The sequence below is a fragment of the Phacochoerus africanus genome, chromosome 4 (assembly GCF_016906955.1).
Source record: "Phacochoerus africanus isolate WHEZ1 chromosome 4, ROS_Pafr_v1, whole genome shotgun sequence".
NCBI classification, from domain to species: domain Eukaryota; kingdom Metazoa; phylum Chordata; class Mammalia; order Artiodactyla; family Suidae; genus Phacochoerus; species Phacochoerus africanus.
In genome coordinates, this window is record NC_062547.1 from 15,314,851 (window position 1) to 15,331,768 (window position 16,918).

Sequence of the window (16,918 nt, forward strand, 5' to 3'; positions counted from 1 at the left end):
TCATGAGCTAAGTCCAGATTTTCCCTAATCTTCAATCCCAATGCTTCATTACTTTAGAGTAAACAGACCTGTCATCCCTTCTTTTCCAAAAAAAAAAGAAAAAATCCTTTCATCTCTAGAAATTGTGCTCTTAATTTTAAAGATATGGCATATCAAGCTCAGGATCCAAGAGGAGAAAAGCACATTTGGTATGAATGCATATATGTTTGCATATTTATACATAAAATTTGTTATTCTTTAATAAACATGGACTGCTGCTCTAGTACCCAAACTGCACACTTCTTTATAGACTGATGCTGTGCCTTACCCCAGAACTATTTTTTTTTCATTTAATAAATACACAGGTATTTCACCCCAATTCTGCAAAGGCACTGTGTGTCATCCCAGTATACACCATTTTCTATTTCTGAATATGAAAGGAAACAAAAGCATGTTCCAACAGAAGCTCAGAAGATGTTAAAAAAAAAAAAAAAAAGAAGAAGAAGAAAGAAAGAAAGAACTCTAATTGGCTGGGGACATAAAATTTTTACAAACAGTTGAGCAAGTCAAACTGTGTTTTGGAAAATTGTAATGATGGGAAATTTCCAAACCCTGAGGAGAACTGAGAAGCTATTCTGCAGGTTCATGACCTCTCAGGGAAACCTCTTTAAATTCCAGTTTGAGGTCACGCTGGAAACTTTTGCTCCTTTACTTTTTCCTTGAGATCATGTTGAAGATAGTGCTTGAGAAACAGTGGGGGAAATTCTCTTTCTCATCCGCCAGAGTGTTCTTTTTCTCTCTCTTAAATGCAGAAGTAAGGCTGGGAACCCTACTTCACATTTTGGCCATCTATTGAATGGACTTTTCTCCGTAGAGAATAGAAGATTGCCACTACCAGAATTTTCAAGGAACAGACGTGGTGAGATTAATAATTCACATTTTTGAATTTTTGGAGGATTTTAAATTGGGATGTAGTACTTAAAATACAGATATTGTGATGCAGGCTACCAAGTGTAAGGCAAGCTAGGCTCTATCACTTACCCTGTGTATACTCAGGACAGTTACATATAAATTTTTGCCCTAAGAATGTTCATTTTTAATGGGATCCTATGTTAGCAAGGTCAAAGGATTTGGAAAAAAAAAAAAAATAATACACCTCGAGTTAACCAGACAGAACTTGACACAATTTAAGTGCTCAGTAAATAGCAGCTGTCTGACTACAAACTTTTTTTTTTTTTTTTTTTGGTGAGATAGGAGGACCTATTCAATTCTAATGAAATTAGACCAGAGTTCAGTTTTTCGTCTTTAAGTCCAAATAACTGAAATACAATAAGTGAAGATTCCTGTCATAGCTACTCAATAGCATTTTATGTATTTGTTCTTAATATTTTTGCACTTAACATTTACCCTCTAAATCTGTCCTTCATCCTGGTGTTTTAGATTAAAACAAATGGAATTTTTTTGAGGAGACACAAATAATACCAATATAGAAGCAATGTAATTCAATTCTGTCTGTCATTTAGGGAGTTATTGATATGTAAATGTAGCACTTAATATTCCCACAACAAAACGTTAAGGAATGGCCCGGGGAAGGACATGAAAAGTCTCTTGCTCAAGTCACAGAGTAGTCTTTTGATTTTAAATGTGCTCATTTATTTTTTTCTACATGTACTTGTCATAAGTAGCATTTGATTTCTGCTTCTAACTGTTTCAGAATATTTAAATGGCTGAAGCTCTGGACTGGCTTAGTGCTAGTGGTTGTGGCTCATCTTGCTCTTAAAAGGAGCTAAATTGCTGAGATAACAAGTAGAAAGAAGTCTCAGGCATCCATCAGGAGGAACGCAAGTGGAAACATAGAAAACTTATTTTTTTCCAAATTCCAGAAATAGTAAGAGTAGAAAGGTTGAGACATTTAAAGAAGTCAGCAGAGAATATTGAGAGGAGAGAAAAGGTTTGAAATCTGAAGAGAACACATTTTTCAACCTGTAAAGGAAAGGAATATGCTTAGCTAGATAGACAAAGAATAAATCTTTTTTTTTTTTTTTGTCTTTTTGCCTTTTCTAGGGCCGACCTCTTGGCACATGGAGGTTCCCAAGCTAGGGGTCTAACTGGAGCTGTTGCTGCTGGCCTACGCCAGAGCCATTGCAATGCAGGATCCGAGCTGCATCTGCAACCTATACCACAGCTCTCGGCAATGCTGGATCCTTAACCCACTGAGCAAGGCCAAGGATTGAACCCACAACCTCATGATTCCTAGTCAGAATTGTTAACCATACACCACCAAGGGAACTCCTTTTTTATTTTTTTGACAAAGAATAAATCTTTTATTGCTGAAGTAAATAATAATAATGGATCAAAAATTCAAGGAAATTAAGTGAGGGTAATGAGAATGAGGTTTCAATTTATTTAATATTAAAATATAATCAGGAGCTCCCATCATGGCTCAGGGGTAATGAACCAGATTAGCATCCATGAGGATGTGGGTTCGATCCCTGGCCTTTCTCAGAGGGTTAAGGATCTGGCATTGCTGTGAGCTGTGGTGTAGGCGTAGGTCGCAAACGTGGCTCAGATCCCATGTTGCTATGGCATAGCCCAGCAGATGCAACTCCAATTCAGCCCCTAGCCTTGGAAATTCCATATGCCACAGGTGTGGCCTTAAAATGCAAATAAATAAATAAATTCACAAAGGAAAGATCATGGAAAACTTCTATGAGCAATGTAAACAGAATAAGATATTTCCTCTAGAAGTATATGCAATGAAAAGTGATATTAGAGTGAACACATAGGATAGGGAGGGCTGGGCCCCTGGTTTGGCTATTTGCGGATGGTTTATAGCAGATTTTTTTTTTTTTTTTGTCTTTTTGCCATCTCTTGGGCTGCTCCCAAGGCATATGGAGGTTCCCAGGCTAGGGGTCGAATTGGAGCTGCCCGCCTACGCCAGAGCCACAGCAATGCAGGATCCGAGCCGTGTCTGCAAACTACACTACAGCTGGTGGCAAGGCCAGATCCTTAACCCACTGAGCAAGGCCAGGGATCGAACCCTCAACTTCATGGTTCCTAGTCGGATTCGTTAACCACTGAGCCATGGCAGGAACTGCTACAGCAAATACTTTTAATATAAGATTCTATGATATATTAGCACGTTGGTTCCATCTAGGCAAATTAGTTACACTGGCTAGATAATAAAATTTTCTTCAAACCTCATCTTTTTTTGAACAAATATGTAGGTGATGCGTAATATGGTTTTGTGGGTATTAAAGTTGATTTGTAATATTAGATTTTCTTGTATATATATATATATATATATAAATACATATTGAAAATAAAAAATCTCTACCACTTTAATATATTCCTTTCTTGATATTAAAATTATATTAAAATGTCTGTATAAATGAGCAAGGTTGTTACAATATTTTTTGTGTTTTTCTCATTTAACATATTGTAAAAATTCTTCACTTTTATGTCTTTGTATTTTAATTAGTGTTTATGCCTTACACACTTGGCTATTAATTAATGTGTTATTAATAATATTAATGTATTATTATTCAACAATTAATACTTCTGAATTTTCACTATATGACACAGCATCATCTATTATAAAATTTATACAACCTCATTTTACCTACAGAATAATTTTTAAGGTTGGAGTTACTCGTATAAAGAATACAAACATATTTAGGATTCTGGAAATATTTGATAAAACATTTCCCAATAAGATTACATGAATGAAGCCGTTTCATTGCAATTTAGAATTTAGAATTTAAAAAAAAAAACATGATTTACCAACATTTTATTATTTTGATAGACTCAATTCTCCAGTTCACCTCGTGCGTACAGATACTATTTAAAAATAATGCTTATGGAGTTCCCATCGTGGCGCAGTGGTTAACGAATCTAAGAATCATGAGGTTGCGGGTTTGATCCCTGGCCTTGCTCAGTGGGTTAAGGATCAGGCATTGCCCTGAGCTGTGGTGTAGGTTGCAGACGCGGCTTGGATCCTGCGTGTATTGTTGTGGTTCTGGCATAGGCCGGTGGCTACAGCTCCAATTCGACCCCTAGCCTGGGAATCTCCATGTGCCACAGGAGCGGCCCAAGAAATGGCAAAAAGACAAAAAATAATAATAATAATAATAAAAATGCTTATATCAATATTTCACATCTTTCTCTTGAATTATACATTACAAAGTATGTTCATAAATACTGCCTTATTTGACTCTGAGAGGCCAGCAGCTTGAACAAGTGTTACTCTATCTGTTTCATGAGAGTGAAATCCAAGGATTGTGTTTTATTCAATAACACAAGGTTATGAAGCTGTAATAGCCAGATTTTTTATATCAGGGATTGAATTATTATTATATTACTTTAATTAACTTCTGTTTTGGAATAATTTTAAATTAATAAAACAGTTCTCAGAGTTCCCATCGTGGCGCAGCAGAAACGAATCTGACTAGGAACCATGAGGTTACGGGTTCTATCCCTGGCTTCAATCAGTGGGTTAAGGATCTGGTGTTGCCATGAGCTGTGGTGTAGTTGCAGACTCAGCTCGGATCTGGTGTTACTGTGGCTGTGGTGTAGGCCAGCAGCTGTAGCTCTGATTCAACCCCTAGCCTAGGAACCTCCATATCCTGCTGGTGTGGCCCTAAAAAGGACAAAAAGACAAAAAAAAATTCCCAAGATATTACAGAGTTCCAGTCTTCTGCTTAATTATTTTTCCCTGATAATTATTATATAGCATTTCCAGGAGTATATTTGTCAAAATTGTGACGTGAACCTTGATATATGGCTCCTAAAAAAACACCAGATTTTTTTCACATTTCACGAATTTCCCCGCTGTTTTTTCTTTTATTTTCTGGGATTAAAACCAGGACAAAAAATGCATTAGGGCCATTCCCTTTTAAGTGATTTCAAATCATAAACCTTGTGATCACAAGCTCCAAAGAACTATAGTCTCCACTGCCAAAGTTTTAACAATAATTTAGAAATTTCTTTTGTCTTAAAAAAGAGAGGACCAATTTGTTTATATTTAATGAGTATTTTTATTTTAAAATGGTATTTCCCTTAGAAACTCCCCAGATCAGGGAGTTAGAGAGCCTAAGAATTATTTAATTGTTAGATTAACATAGAGCCTTATTCTTTCTCTCCACCCTTTGCCCAATTTTTTTTTTTTTCTGCTGTACAGCCTGGGGACCAAGTTACACATATATGTATACATACTTTTTCCTCCCATTGTTGTGTTGAGATGTAAGTATCTAGACATAGTTCTCAGTGCTACACAGCAGGATCTCGTTGTAAATCCATTCCCAGAGCAATAGTTGCATCCGTTTGCCCTATTTGATCTTACTTGTACAATGAGGGTAACTGAAGAAGAAATAGACATAAGAGGATCTGAGGGACACAGTAGTTTATTCAGGGCTTATTAAAAACATTTAAAAGTATTCTGCATTTAAACAATAGCTTATCTTCTCTGTGACCATAAAACATTTTATATTTGTGAATATACAAAAGGATGAGTGAAGATATTTATCAGCCTTGGTCATGGTAAAGCAGAAATTAGAAGTAAAACATCGCCATTTCTGCTGTGTGTCAAAGGCCCTGAGAGCTTACTTTCATTGTTTATCATAATTTTTTCCAGTGCATCTAAGTGCATAAATGGTTTTATGAGTATTACCTTATCTGATTCTCACAAGAATCAATAGGCATTGTGATTATATGCAGTTATAGGATAGAATCTGAGTTCTTGAGAGTTTTAAGTAACCTTTCTCATCACATAACTTAATAGAAAGCTTGGATTTAAACTTAGGTATCTAAGAATCCGTGAAGCTGATGTGCTTATTCATTTCATTTCATTGTCTCTCTTGCTTTGATCCCAAGATAGACTGACAACTGCTGGATCATATATTGATATTCTTTATTTTTTAATAGATGGTCAGTGACTGATCCAATGACCTTATAGGATTTTCATTATACCCTTGTTTTCTTGATGAGAGGCTGTAGCTGAATATGAAGTTCGGAGTGCGGACACTGTTTAGGAATGCCTGTTACCCTAAAAATACAATGGAAATAGTTATTTTAGAGTAAATAAAATGGCAAATACTAGTACACACACTTGTATATTTAGTTTTACTAACATTTCAATTATTTTTTGTTAGCTGTCAGTGTTGTTCAAATTTTTTTTTTTTTTTTCTGGCTGCTCTCACAATATGTGGGCCAGGGATTGAAACCACATTGCAGCTGCAGCTGAGCCATAGCAGTGACAATGCTGAATCCTTAACCTGCACTACCAGGGAAGTACCAAAATAGACTTATTTTTAATGCTTACAGGAAACCTAATTATTCTCATCATGGCTCAGCAGTAACGAAATCAACTAGCATCCATGAGGACAAGGATTTGATTCCTGGCCTTGCCCAGTGGGTTAGGGATCCGGCATTGCCATGAGCTGTGGTGTACGTCACAGAAATGGCTCCCACCTCACATTGCTGTGGCTATGGCATAAGCCAGCAACTACAGCTTTGATTCAACCCCTAGCTTGGGAATTTTCATGTGCAGCACTAAAAAGACAAAAAAAAAAAGCATCGATTATACATATATGTACACACACAAACATACATGCCATTTGGGTGATAATTTTACATATACAGATGTGGACACAATTATTCTTCAAAGCTTGCTATGGAATGAAATCAAAAGTTGGAGTAATGATCTGGATGGCCCATGGAATAGCTTTCTGTGTGGGTAAGGTGTCTGGTTTTGTAAGGGAGAGAAGAGTAACTAAAATTGGTAAGGGCATTTTACCGTAAGGAACATTTTCAAGTTTTCCAATTTGATCCTCATTATAATCCTTAAGAGTAGGGAGGTGGTATATGAACATCCCTGTATTACAATAAATCATAAATTTGACACAGATACACATTGGTGAGAAGTACTTGATCTGACTTGGTCATGTTGTATAAATAATTTTCAAATAATTAATAAAGCATTAAGACTCTGGCTGTGTTCAACATATTGTTTTTCTTCCTGACTTGTGTGATTGTTGACAATTTTTATCTGCAAGTAGTTGGGCTGTTGCCTTTGATTCTGTATCATTTGCTCTGTGTCCTTTATCAAAAGGAATCATTCAAATAGGAACAAAGGAATCAGATTTTAACCTCTACAGTGAATGGAGACTCTTGAAAGGTCATCCCTGCTCTGAAGTTCTTGCTAGAAAAGAAAAATTTTAACTTCTTTCCCCGTAGAATCAGTGGGAAGGGCTTGGGATTTGGACTCACGGGTTCTGGGTTAAAATTCCAGACTCAGCACCTGTCATTTGTTTGATTTTATCTCTTTAGGCATGAATTTCCTACCAATAAAATAGGGTAATATGATCTAATATGGATTGTTTCCAATCCAGGAGGCTCTGAAAAGTTGCTTCCTTGCATTATGTCTTAGTCGTCACAATAATACTCATTAGAAGGTGATATTATTTATTATAGACTTAGGTTCTTATTGTTTAATGAAGAGAATAGACAATTCAACACATGTATACTAGTTGTGCATTGGTCTACTGCAGGGCATATTCTGATTGATCTTTTTCTTTTATAAAGAATGAGTTAATTAATCTAAAATTCTCAGTTCATTTCAGTCTTTTAAGGACGTAACTGGGAGAACTGCCATGATCTCCAAGCACCTCTTCAACTGGGTATTATGTCTTCTCCTTGTAGATAAGGAAGTTTCCTGGTCAGGGGTGGCATGCAAGTCATCTTTGCTCCCTTTTCACGCACAAGGAGAGTGTGATCAATAAACTGCCACCCTCCTTTCCTCAGAACTTGGATGTGGCTTCAGAATCCGTCTCACAGTTCACTCCAGGAAACCACTACTAGAGTTGGCAATTGAGATGAAAAATCTTTCTCATCCCTACCACACATCCCTATCCTTCCCCTTCACTGAAGGTTGGGCTTCGAGTATTTAATAATCTATCTGTACCTCAATTCTTCTTAATATTCTGCTACCACCCTAAAAAATAGTTTCTAATTTCGTGTTCTCCATGAGCAGAGAAGCACGAGCATGTAAAATATTTTTTTATGTGAATGCACCAACTGGATGACTATGATAATATCACAAACTCAGCTGCGACAGATTTTTTTTTTTCACATAATTGTAAATTCCACCTGCTCATCCTGGCAGCTTTCCCCTTTTGCTTGGAAAATATGCAGAACCAAAGCTTCGTAACTGAGTTTTTCCTCCTGGGGCTTTCACAGAATCCAAGCGTTCAGAAGATAATAGCTGTCGTGTTTTTGTTTATTTACATTGCAACTGTTGTGGGCAACCTACTGATTGTGGTGACCATCAGCAGCAGCCCAGCCCTCCTGGGCTCCCCCATGTACTTCTTTTTGGCTTTTCTGTCCTTCTTGGATGCATGTTTCTCCTCCGTCATTGCCCCAAAGATGATCGTAGACTCTCTCTATGAGAGGAAAACCATCTCCTTTGAAGGCTGCATGGCCCAGCTCTTTGCTGAACACTTCTTTGCTGGAGTGGAGGTGATTGTCCTCACTGCCATGGCCTATGACCGCTACGTGGCCATCTGCAGACCCTTGCACTACGCATCTGTCATGAACCGGAGGCTCTGTGGCATTCTAATGGGTGTGGCCTGGGCAGGGGGCTTCCTGCATTCCACGATACAAATTCTCTTCACTGTCCAGCTGCCCTTCTGTGGCCCCAATGTCATTGATCATTTCATGTGTGACTTGTACCCATTACTGGAGCTTGCCTGCACTGACAGCCGTTTCTTTGGGCTTTTGGTGGTCACCAACAGTGGATTAATCTGCATCGTAATCTTCTCCTTGTTGCTTGTCTCCTATGGGGTCATCTTGCTGTCTCTGAGAACCCGCAGTACTCAGGGGCAGCAGAAAGCCCTCTCCACCTGCGGCGCCCACGTTGCTGTTGTGGTTGCGTTCTTTGTCCCCTGCATGTTTGTATACGCACGACCTCCCTCTGCTTTCCCCTTTGACAAGGTGGTAGCCTTATTTTACACCATCCTGACTCCTATGCTCAATCCTTTGATTTACACGTTCAGGAACAAGGAAGTGAAAAGTGCTATGAAGAAAGTGTGGCGCAGAATAATGGTGGTTTCTAATGAGAAATAAAACACTCAAGTTTGAGGAAAAAAGTAAAAAAAGTTGAATTTTCATGTTAGACAAAAACTTTATGCAGATGGGCCTGGTTGGGCACGTGGTAAAGTAAGGTAGTATAAAAAGCATGAACAAAAGGGTCAGGACATGATGTTTCAACTTTAGATTAGTTATGAACTCCGACTTGACAACTCAGTATCCTCATACAGAAATTAAAAGGATTGAATTTTATGCTCATTAGGAATCTGAAAGTCAAAAAACAATGAACAGACATTAACTATCAGACCTCTTTCCACTCATGTGACGCTTTGGAAAACCTTTGTGGAGGGAAGACAAAACTGTCTTAGAGATTAAAAGTGGAGACAATTTTAACATTAAAAATTATATTTAGAATGCAATTTCAGCAACAGATGGAAAAAAATCATGATTCAGGAATGGAAGGGCTTAGAATATTCACAGAAGCTCCCCTGTACCTTGTATCACATGGCTATGTATTTTAAAACAGCAATTCACACCTTGGATTTCATAAACCCTCTCCCTATCTACACTTTATTTTTAGAAAGACCTCACCACTTGCTGATATACTGCATAATTTGTTGACTTATTATTATTGATGTTGTCTGCCTTCTCTCATAGAATGCAAGGGAGGACGTGGGATGTTATTTTTTCTTTTGTTTATTGATGTGTCATTAACGTCCAGAACAGCCTGGTGTAGGAGCTCAGTAAAGATCTGCTGAATAAATGAATAAATGAAATACCTTCCCATATCCAAAATCAAACATTATCTTTAACAATAGCACAGTAATATTTCAATTTTGTCAAAGTAGTAAAATTATTGCTGATATTAGTCCTTTGATTCTGATGATACCTCTAAGTCATGCTTTGATATAACACAGACCAGAGTATTTAAAATACATTCTGTATTCTAGTTAATTTCCCTCCCCAAATTCTAAATATAATATACACAAATTCAAATAGAAAATGAAACCATTTTTTCTCTATACACTCTTTCTCTCTCTCTCTCTTTTTTTTTTTTTTGGCTTTTTAGGGCCGCACCTGTGGCATATGGAGGTTTCCAGGCTAGGGGTCTAATCGGAGCTACAGCTGCCACCCTATGCCACAGCCACAGCCACAGTAGCACCATATCTGAGCTACATCTGCGACCTACACCACAGTTCACCAGCAATGCCAGATCCCTAACCCACTGAGCAAGGCTAGAGATCAAACCCACAACCTCATGGTTCCTAGTTGGATTTGTTTCTGCTGCATCACAATGGGAACTCCTCTTTTTCTCATTCTTTATTCTCAAATTTTCCTTCCACTCCCTACAAAATTAAATATTACTTTCAGTGATCTGACTTTTATTCTGAAAGTATTTCTGATTTCAATAAAATTTTCTATGACCACAAGCTTGAATTTTATAGCGGGTTTAATCTGGCCAGAGTATCTGTATTATTCACTGGGCACCTTACCTTAGTAAGATACGACTTTAACTGAACAGAGTTTAAACTAGAGTCCGAGTTTATCCTAAGACTGAATGTGAGACAGTGATAAACTCAGAAATGATAGAAACCTCAGTGGTCCTCTACCCCTACTTCCACAGTTTCCATGAGGAAAGAACCATTGTCAGCTGCCTTCAGTAAGACCTTGGCCTTGGTATAACAAAACTAGGATTCCCGTTGGGTAATCCAATCATTCAGTTTACAATTAATTTTAATAAACACAGAGTCGGCAGACTCAAACACTGAAGGAACTTCCAGAGATCACTGACTCACCTTTTGCCTTTGTCCAGTTCAATGGTCTCCTTTGAAATTGCTCTTTGCAATTTTCCTTCCCACAAGAACTAAAGAGCTTACATAATCCTTCAAAGGCAGGGTGTTAATTTAGGGCTCTGTGACTGGGAAGTTTAATGCGGATTAACTCTTTTGTTGCTATTCTTGTTTTCTAGGTTAGGAAATATTATGACATTACTGTGAATATCATATTAAAATTAAAGAGATTTAGATTCATAATAGTAGTTAAGAGGTTTGGAGTCTAAACTCAGTTCTGTTTTTTTTTTTTTTCTTTCTTTCGTCTTTTTTGTCTTTTAGGGCTGCACCCAAGGCATATGGAGGTTCCTAGGCTAGGGGTCGAATCGGAGCTACAGCTGCCCGCCTACACCACAGCCACAGCAACGCCAGATCTGAGCCGCATCTGTGACCTACACCACAGCTCTTGGCAAACGCCGGATCCTTAACCCACTGAGCAAGGCCAGGGATCGAACCCACAACCTCGTGGTTCCCAGTCGGATTCATTTCCGCTGCACCGTGATGGGAACTCAATAGACTCAGTTCTGTTTTTAACTAGCCAAGTAACCTTAGTGAGTTATTTCACTTTCTCTGTCTCTAATGTCTAAGGAAGATTTAAAAAATGCATAAATATGTCTTCTGTACTTTCTCTGAGATAGGGATTCTTTCTTTTCATATGTTATATATCTTAATATTTTGGAGAATGTTTAAAAGGTAAGTCTTTATATTCCCATTTAATTGATGGGGGAGCTGAGGCTCAAAGACTTTAAATGACACACCAAAAACCTTCCTCAGAGCCTTCCACTTCACTTGTAATGAAAAAAAAACAGGTGTTGGGGTATGATTTTCTCTACAAATTTTCTCAGTGATGCTTGGGCTTACTGGTTGCCACTAGATCTTCAGCAAAAGTGGGAAGTGTGGTGCAATCTTTTCATGGCATTCTCCCACTGCAATTTCTCTCTTGCCCTCTCTCCTTTCATCTCTGCCTTGGACTTCTCATTTCACCCTCACTGAAGGTACCTAGCAAGGAATGTCATACCTTGCAAGAAACTCTTAAACCAGAGTGTGGTCGTAAGATGTTCTCCCAGGTAGAAAAGTACTTTTGTAATGCAATCTATCACTTGTTTAATAGCTTGCAACCATTCAAAACCTTCCCTATAAGTGGAAGGACATATATATTTGAGAAGATAAAGAAAGAGTTCCCACTGTGGCATAGTGAGTTAAGAATCCAGTTGCAGTGGGTCTGGTCGCTGCAGAGGCATAGTTTTTTTAAAGGATCCATCTTTGCCATAGCTGTGGCATAGGTCACAGATGCAGCTTAGATTCAACCCCTGGCCTGGGAACTTCCATATGCCTTAGGTGTGGCCATGAAAGAAAAAAGGAAGGATGGAAGGGAGGAAGGGAAAGAAAGAAAGGATGGAAGGAAGGAAGGATGGAAGGAAGGAAAGAAGGAAGAAGACAGGTATTCAATAATTCTTTTCATTTTCCTTCTTTCCTATCTTCCTATCTACATTGATTAAAAACTGAATATTAATAACGCTAAACTAAATATATATTTAATTACTACTTGACATTTAACAAAGAGAAAATAGGAAAATCAAGATGTTGAGAAACTATATAAATTCATATAGTAGAAAAGTGGTGAGGCCAGGGCTAGTTTACTATACATATTTCTTTAACTGGCTTCAAAGACTCCCAGGCCTGCAGAAGAGATGGGCTTAAGGAAATCTTACAGAGAAGGGAACAGTTTCTTCACACCAAGTCACGTGTGTTGAAATTTAACTAATCGGCCCCAAGATTTGCTTTTGCCCTTGGGCTGTTTGAGAACGGTAGTTCATGGCATATCTTCTGGGATTGGTTTTGGAGAACTAGTTTCCTGGAAACGCCTGAGGCTGAAGGCCAACCTTAGTCATTTGCAACCTTTTGTGGAAATTACTATAAATATCCAATGCAGTAAAAAGAAAACACTTACCTCATGATTTTCCAAAAGAGGTACTGCAGGAAGAGAGCTAGCTTCAAAGGCATTTCTGTCTTAGAATGCAGAAGTGATTTTCTCTATAATGTTTCCAAGAACTGAATTAAGAAATACACTCCAAATACCCTCCTCTCTGCTCCTATACAGACCTCACCATTTTGTCTAATTCAGTGCTTCTGGGGAGGAACCGTGAGAAGTATGGCCACATGCATAGTTCCTTTTCCCCATAAAACCTGACCTTCTATAACCTCTTGTGATAGAAATTACTGATCAATATCAATGAAGTATATTTGGTGTGTTTTATTCAGGCTTCATTCATATAATTCCCCTTCTAAGTAAATGAAAGGTTATGATAGGAAAAATCTACTCTATTGGAAGTCATCTGTTTGGTCGTAAGAGGTAAGTGTTGCAGTCTGTCTGAAATGTGTTCTTCTAATTGCCTCTTCAAGATTGATCTAATGGAAACTATACTTGGTGTTTTTTCTAGCAAGCTTGGAGCTCCTGGTGAGTATATCCACCAGTGAAGAGTTAAGGTGCTCCAGGGTTCCTAAGCCTTCCCTGAGCCCAGCCCAAAGCTGGGCTTTCTCTCAAATGCATCGCTGCACGCAGAGGATGCATAAATGGCACCAAGGCCAGCTTGCCATAAGTTTTTATCTCAGGGATGCCCTCCTTTGATGTTTTAGGTCAGTGGTAATATTTCTGGGACAGAGTATGAAAAAGGCTGCACCTTCTACACACCTGGGTTTCTAAGACCCTTCACCACCCTTTACCTATGGCCCCCTCCCACAGTTCCTCTCGTTTAGGGGGCAAGTGTTGGTGTGGTGGGGCAGAAAGAAAGAAGCTGAACTCTGTGATAAAATCTTGGGTAAAACCACCCTCTAACATTTTTTGTTTACCTTCCTGGATCCTGTCCTGGACGCCTTCCCTGGTATCTATTCACTTTCACTCCCTCCTGCTCTGACTTCATTTCATCTCTGCTTCTTTCCTCCTCTTCCCTAATAACTCATTTAGGCAGTTGTTTTTCTGCTTTGCCATTAATCTCAACATGCAGTTTAAATAACTTGATTTTGGAGTCAGGATTGAAATTTAAGGTATAAATTGTCATCCTTCTTTGATTGTTCAGGTTTTCTCTTTTCTGAGATACAATCTACCTAGTAATTTGGATGTGATGTTTTATATGACAAGGAGAGTGAATGCTGGAGGGAGAAGCTATCTAGTTGAATCCTTCTCTAGTTCTAACTTAGCTGTCTTAGGTAAAACTTTCTGTATCACAGGTCAAACCTTGTACCTAGAAAAGAACAGAACTGTACCTAGAAAAGAACAAAGCAAATAGCTACATATACCTTGTCAAAAAAAAAAAATGCATGGGTCAAGTGAAATAACACAAGTGAAAACTTGTTTGAATAAGATTATTGTACAAGAATAATATTTTTCCTATATATATAAACTCACATAGTAATAGGGGTAGATACAGATGTCTAGATGTCTCTCTGGGGAGAAAATTAGAAGACTTTTGTTACCAATATATTTGAATTGGTTGAAATTTATTCAGGTGAAAACAAAACTTAAGGGTTAAGGAAGGGAAAATATCTTCCTCAACTACCACGCTGTCCTCCTAAATCAAAGAGGTAAGAAATAATTAAATAACATAAATAATTAGAAATAATGGCTGAATTCCATGATAAAATTCTGAGGTGGTATTGATCTGACCTAAGGCATACTACTTGTCAAGTGCTGCTTTTCTGTCTTTGTATCTCCAAATCTTCTCTTGGCTTATTTAAAATAAAACAAAATAGCATTACCTGATTCTGGATTTTTGTGGTTGTCCATTTCCTGTGCACAAACTTACCTCTTAAAATTTTTTTTTTTTTTGCTTTTTAGGGCCGAACCCACAGCCTATGGAGGTCCCTTTGCTAGGGGTCAAATCGGAGCTACAGCTGCCACCCAATGCCACAGCCACAGCAGCACAGAATCCAAGCTCCGTCTGTGACCTACACCGCAACTCATAGCAATGCTGGATCCTTGACCCACTGAGTGAGGCCAGAGATCGAACCCACATCCTCAGGGATACTAGTTGGATTCGTTGCCCCTGTGCCACAATGGGAACTCCCTCTTACAACTTTTTTATTTAACAAGCATGTAGTTTAGTTTTTTAATGAAGAGGATATCTGTTTTATTTGAAGAAATGCATGCTGTTCCCCTTCAAAAAGTATTTAATCACTTTTCTCACCAAATTGCTCCTCTTGTCCCCAAAATCTCCCTCCATTTTGCTTTTATTCCTTATTGGAAACCTAACATATTAAAGTTAAATGATCATTATTTTCTTTTTTATCGTCACTAGAAATAATTGGAACTGCCAAGCATAACTTGTGATTATAATATTTCTAATTTCTCACACTGAACTAACATTATTTTAATTTGACTGCAAGGAAGTAACTTTATTAGATACTGAAATATTACTGATACTGAAATATTTATTCTGCTTAAGGAAACTCAGTATAAGCTTATTGAATACTTGAGTTTTAGAAAACCTTGCTGGAAATTTCTGTTTAACACATTTAAATCCATAATTCTGCTTCTTTCTCATGTTTGAACTTCACTATCCAATCGATTTATTCTCTAGGGATTCTTCAACTATTGGAATCAAAATTCATTTGGTATTATTGCATAGAGTTGTGTGTAATTTTTAGATAGCTAATGATCTTACCTAGATATGTGTTACCCCCCAACTTGGTTTTAAAGAGGCTGAGGGCATCTTTCCATGTCCTATCACTTGACTCCAGATATAACCAAGTTCTTAGTACACGTATGATGACAGAGTTGATGGTGTTATTGATTGGTTACTAATTGATTGGTGACTAATCAGATTAGGAAATGTATCTCACAACTCATTAAAATAAATTCTAAGTCATTTGACATTAAATTTAAAAGGAATAGAAATACTATAAGAGAATAAATATGATATCTCCCAGGAGTTCCTTCCTGGTCTAGTGGTTAAGGATTAGGATGTTGTCACAGCAGCAACTTGGATTTGATCCCTGTCTGGAAACTTCTTCAGGTCATGAGCAGGGAAAAAAAAAAAAAGGAGAGGAGAGAAGTGAGAGAGAGGAAGAGAAAAGGAGAGAGAGAGAAAAGGAGAGAGGAACAGGGGAAGGAGAGAGAGAAGGAAGAGAGAGAGGAAGAGAGAGAGAGAAAGTGAGGAAGGAGAGAGAAGGGGAGAGAGAGAGAAAAGAGAGAAAAGAGAAGAGGAGGAGAAAAGAGAGGGAGAGAAGGAAGAAAGGAAGAAGAAGAGGGAGAGAGGGGAAAGGAGAGAAGAAGAAAGGAGAGAGGGAGGAAGAGGGGGAGAGAGGGGAAAGAGAGAAAGAGAAGAGAGAGAAGAACAGAGAGAGGAGGAGAAAGAGAGACAAAAGAGGGAGGAGGAGAAAGAGGGGAAGAAAGAAGAGAAAGAGGAGAGGAAGAAGGGAGAAAGAGAGGAGAAAGAGAAGAAGAGAGGAGAGGGGAGGAGGGGAGAAGGAGAAAGGAGGACAAGGAGAGAGGGGAGAAGAGTAGAGAGGGAGGAGAAGAGAAAAGAGGGAGAGAGAGAAGAGCAAGAAAGAAGAGAGGAGGAGGAGGAGGGAGAGAGAGAGAGGGAGGAGAGAAGAGAGGAGAGAGAGAAAGAGAAAGGGGAGAGCGAGGGAGAGGGGGAGAGAGAGAGGGAGGGAGGAGAGAGAGAAGAAGAAGAGAGGAGGGAGATGAGGGAGAAGGGAGGGGAGAGGGGAGAGGTAGGAGAGAGGGGAAGAAGAAGAAAGAAGAAGAGAAAGAAGAGAAGAGAGGGAGGAGGAGGAGAGAGAGAGAGAGAGGGAGAGGGTGAAAAGAGAGGAGAAGGGAGAGGAGAGGGAGAAGAGAGAGAGAGAGGAAGAGAGAGAGGAGAGGAGAGGAGAGAAGAGAGAGGAGGAGAGGGAGAAGAAGAGGAGGAGGAGAAGAAGAGAGAAGGAGGGAGAGGGGAGGAGAGGGAGAGAGAGAAAAGAGAGAGAGGAGAGAGAGAGGAAAGAAGGAGAAGAGAGAGGAAAGAAGAGAGGGAGAGGAGGGGAGA

At 38.6% G+C, this 16,918-nt stretch overlaps 1 protein-coding gene across 1 annotated transcript; it reads left to right on the plus strand.

The window, feature by feature from the left end:
* The first annotated feature begins 8,163 nt into the window (after positions 1–8,163).
* On the plus strand, positions 8,164–9,099 carry LOC125124052 (olfactory receptor 4C15-like). The gene has a single exon (XM_047774230.1). The coding sequence runs from the start codon at positions 8,164–8,166 to the stop codon at positions 9,097–9,099; it is 936 nt and encodes a 311-aa protein (XP_047630186.1).
* The last annotated feature ends 7,819 nt before the right edge of the window (positions 9,100–16,918 follow it).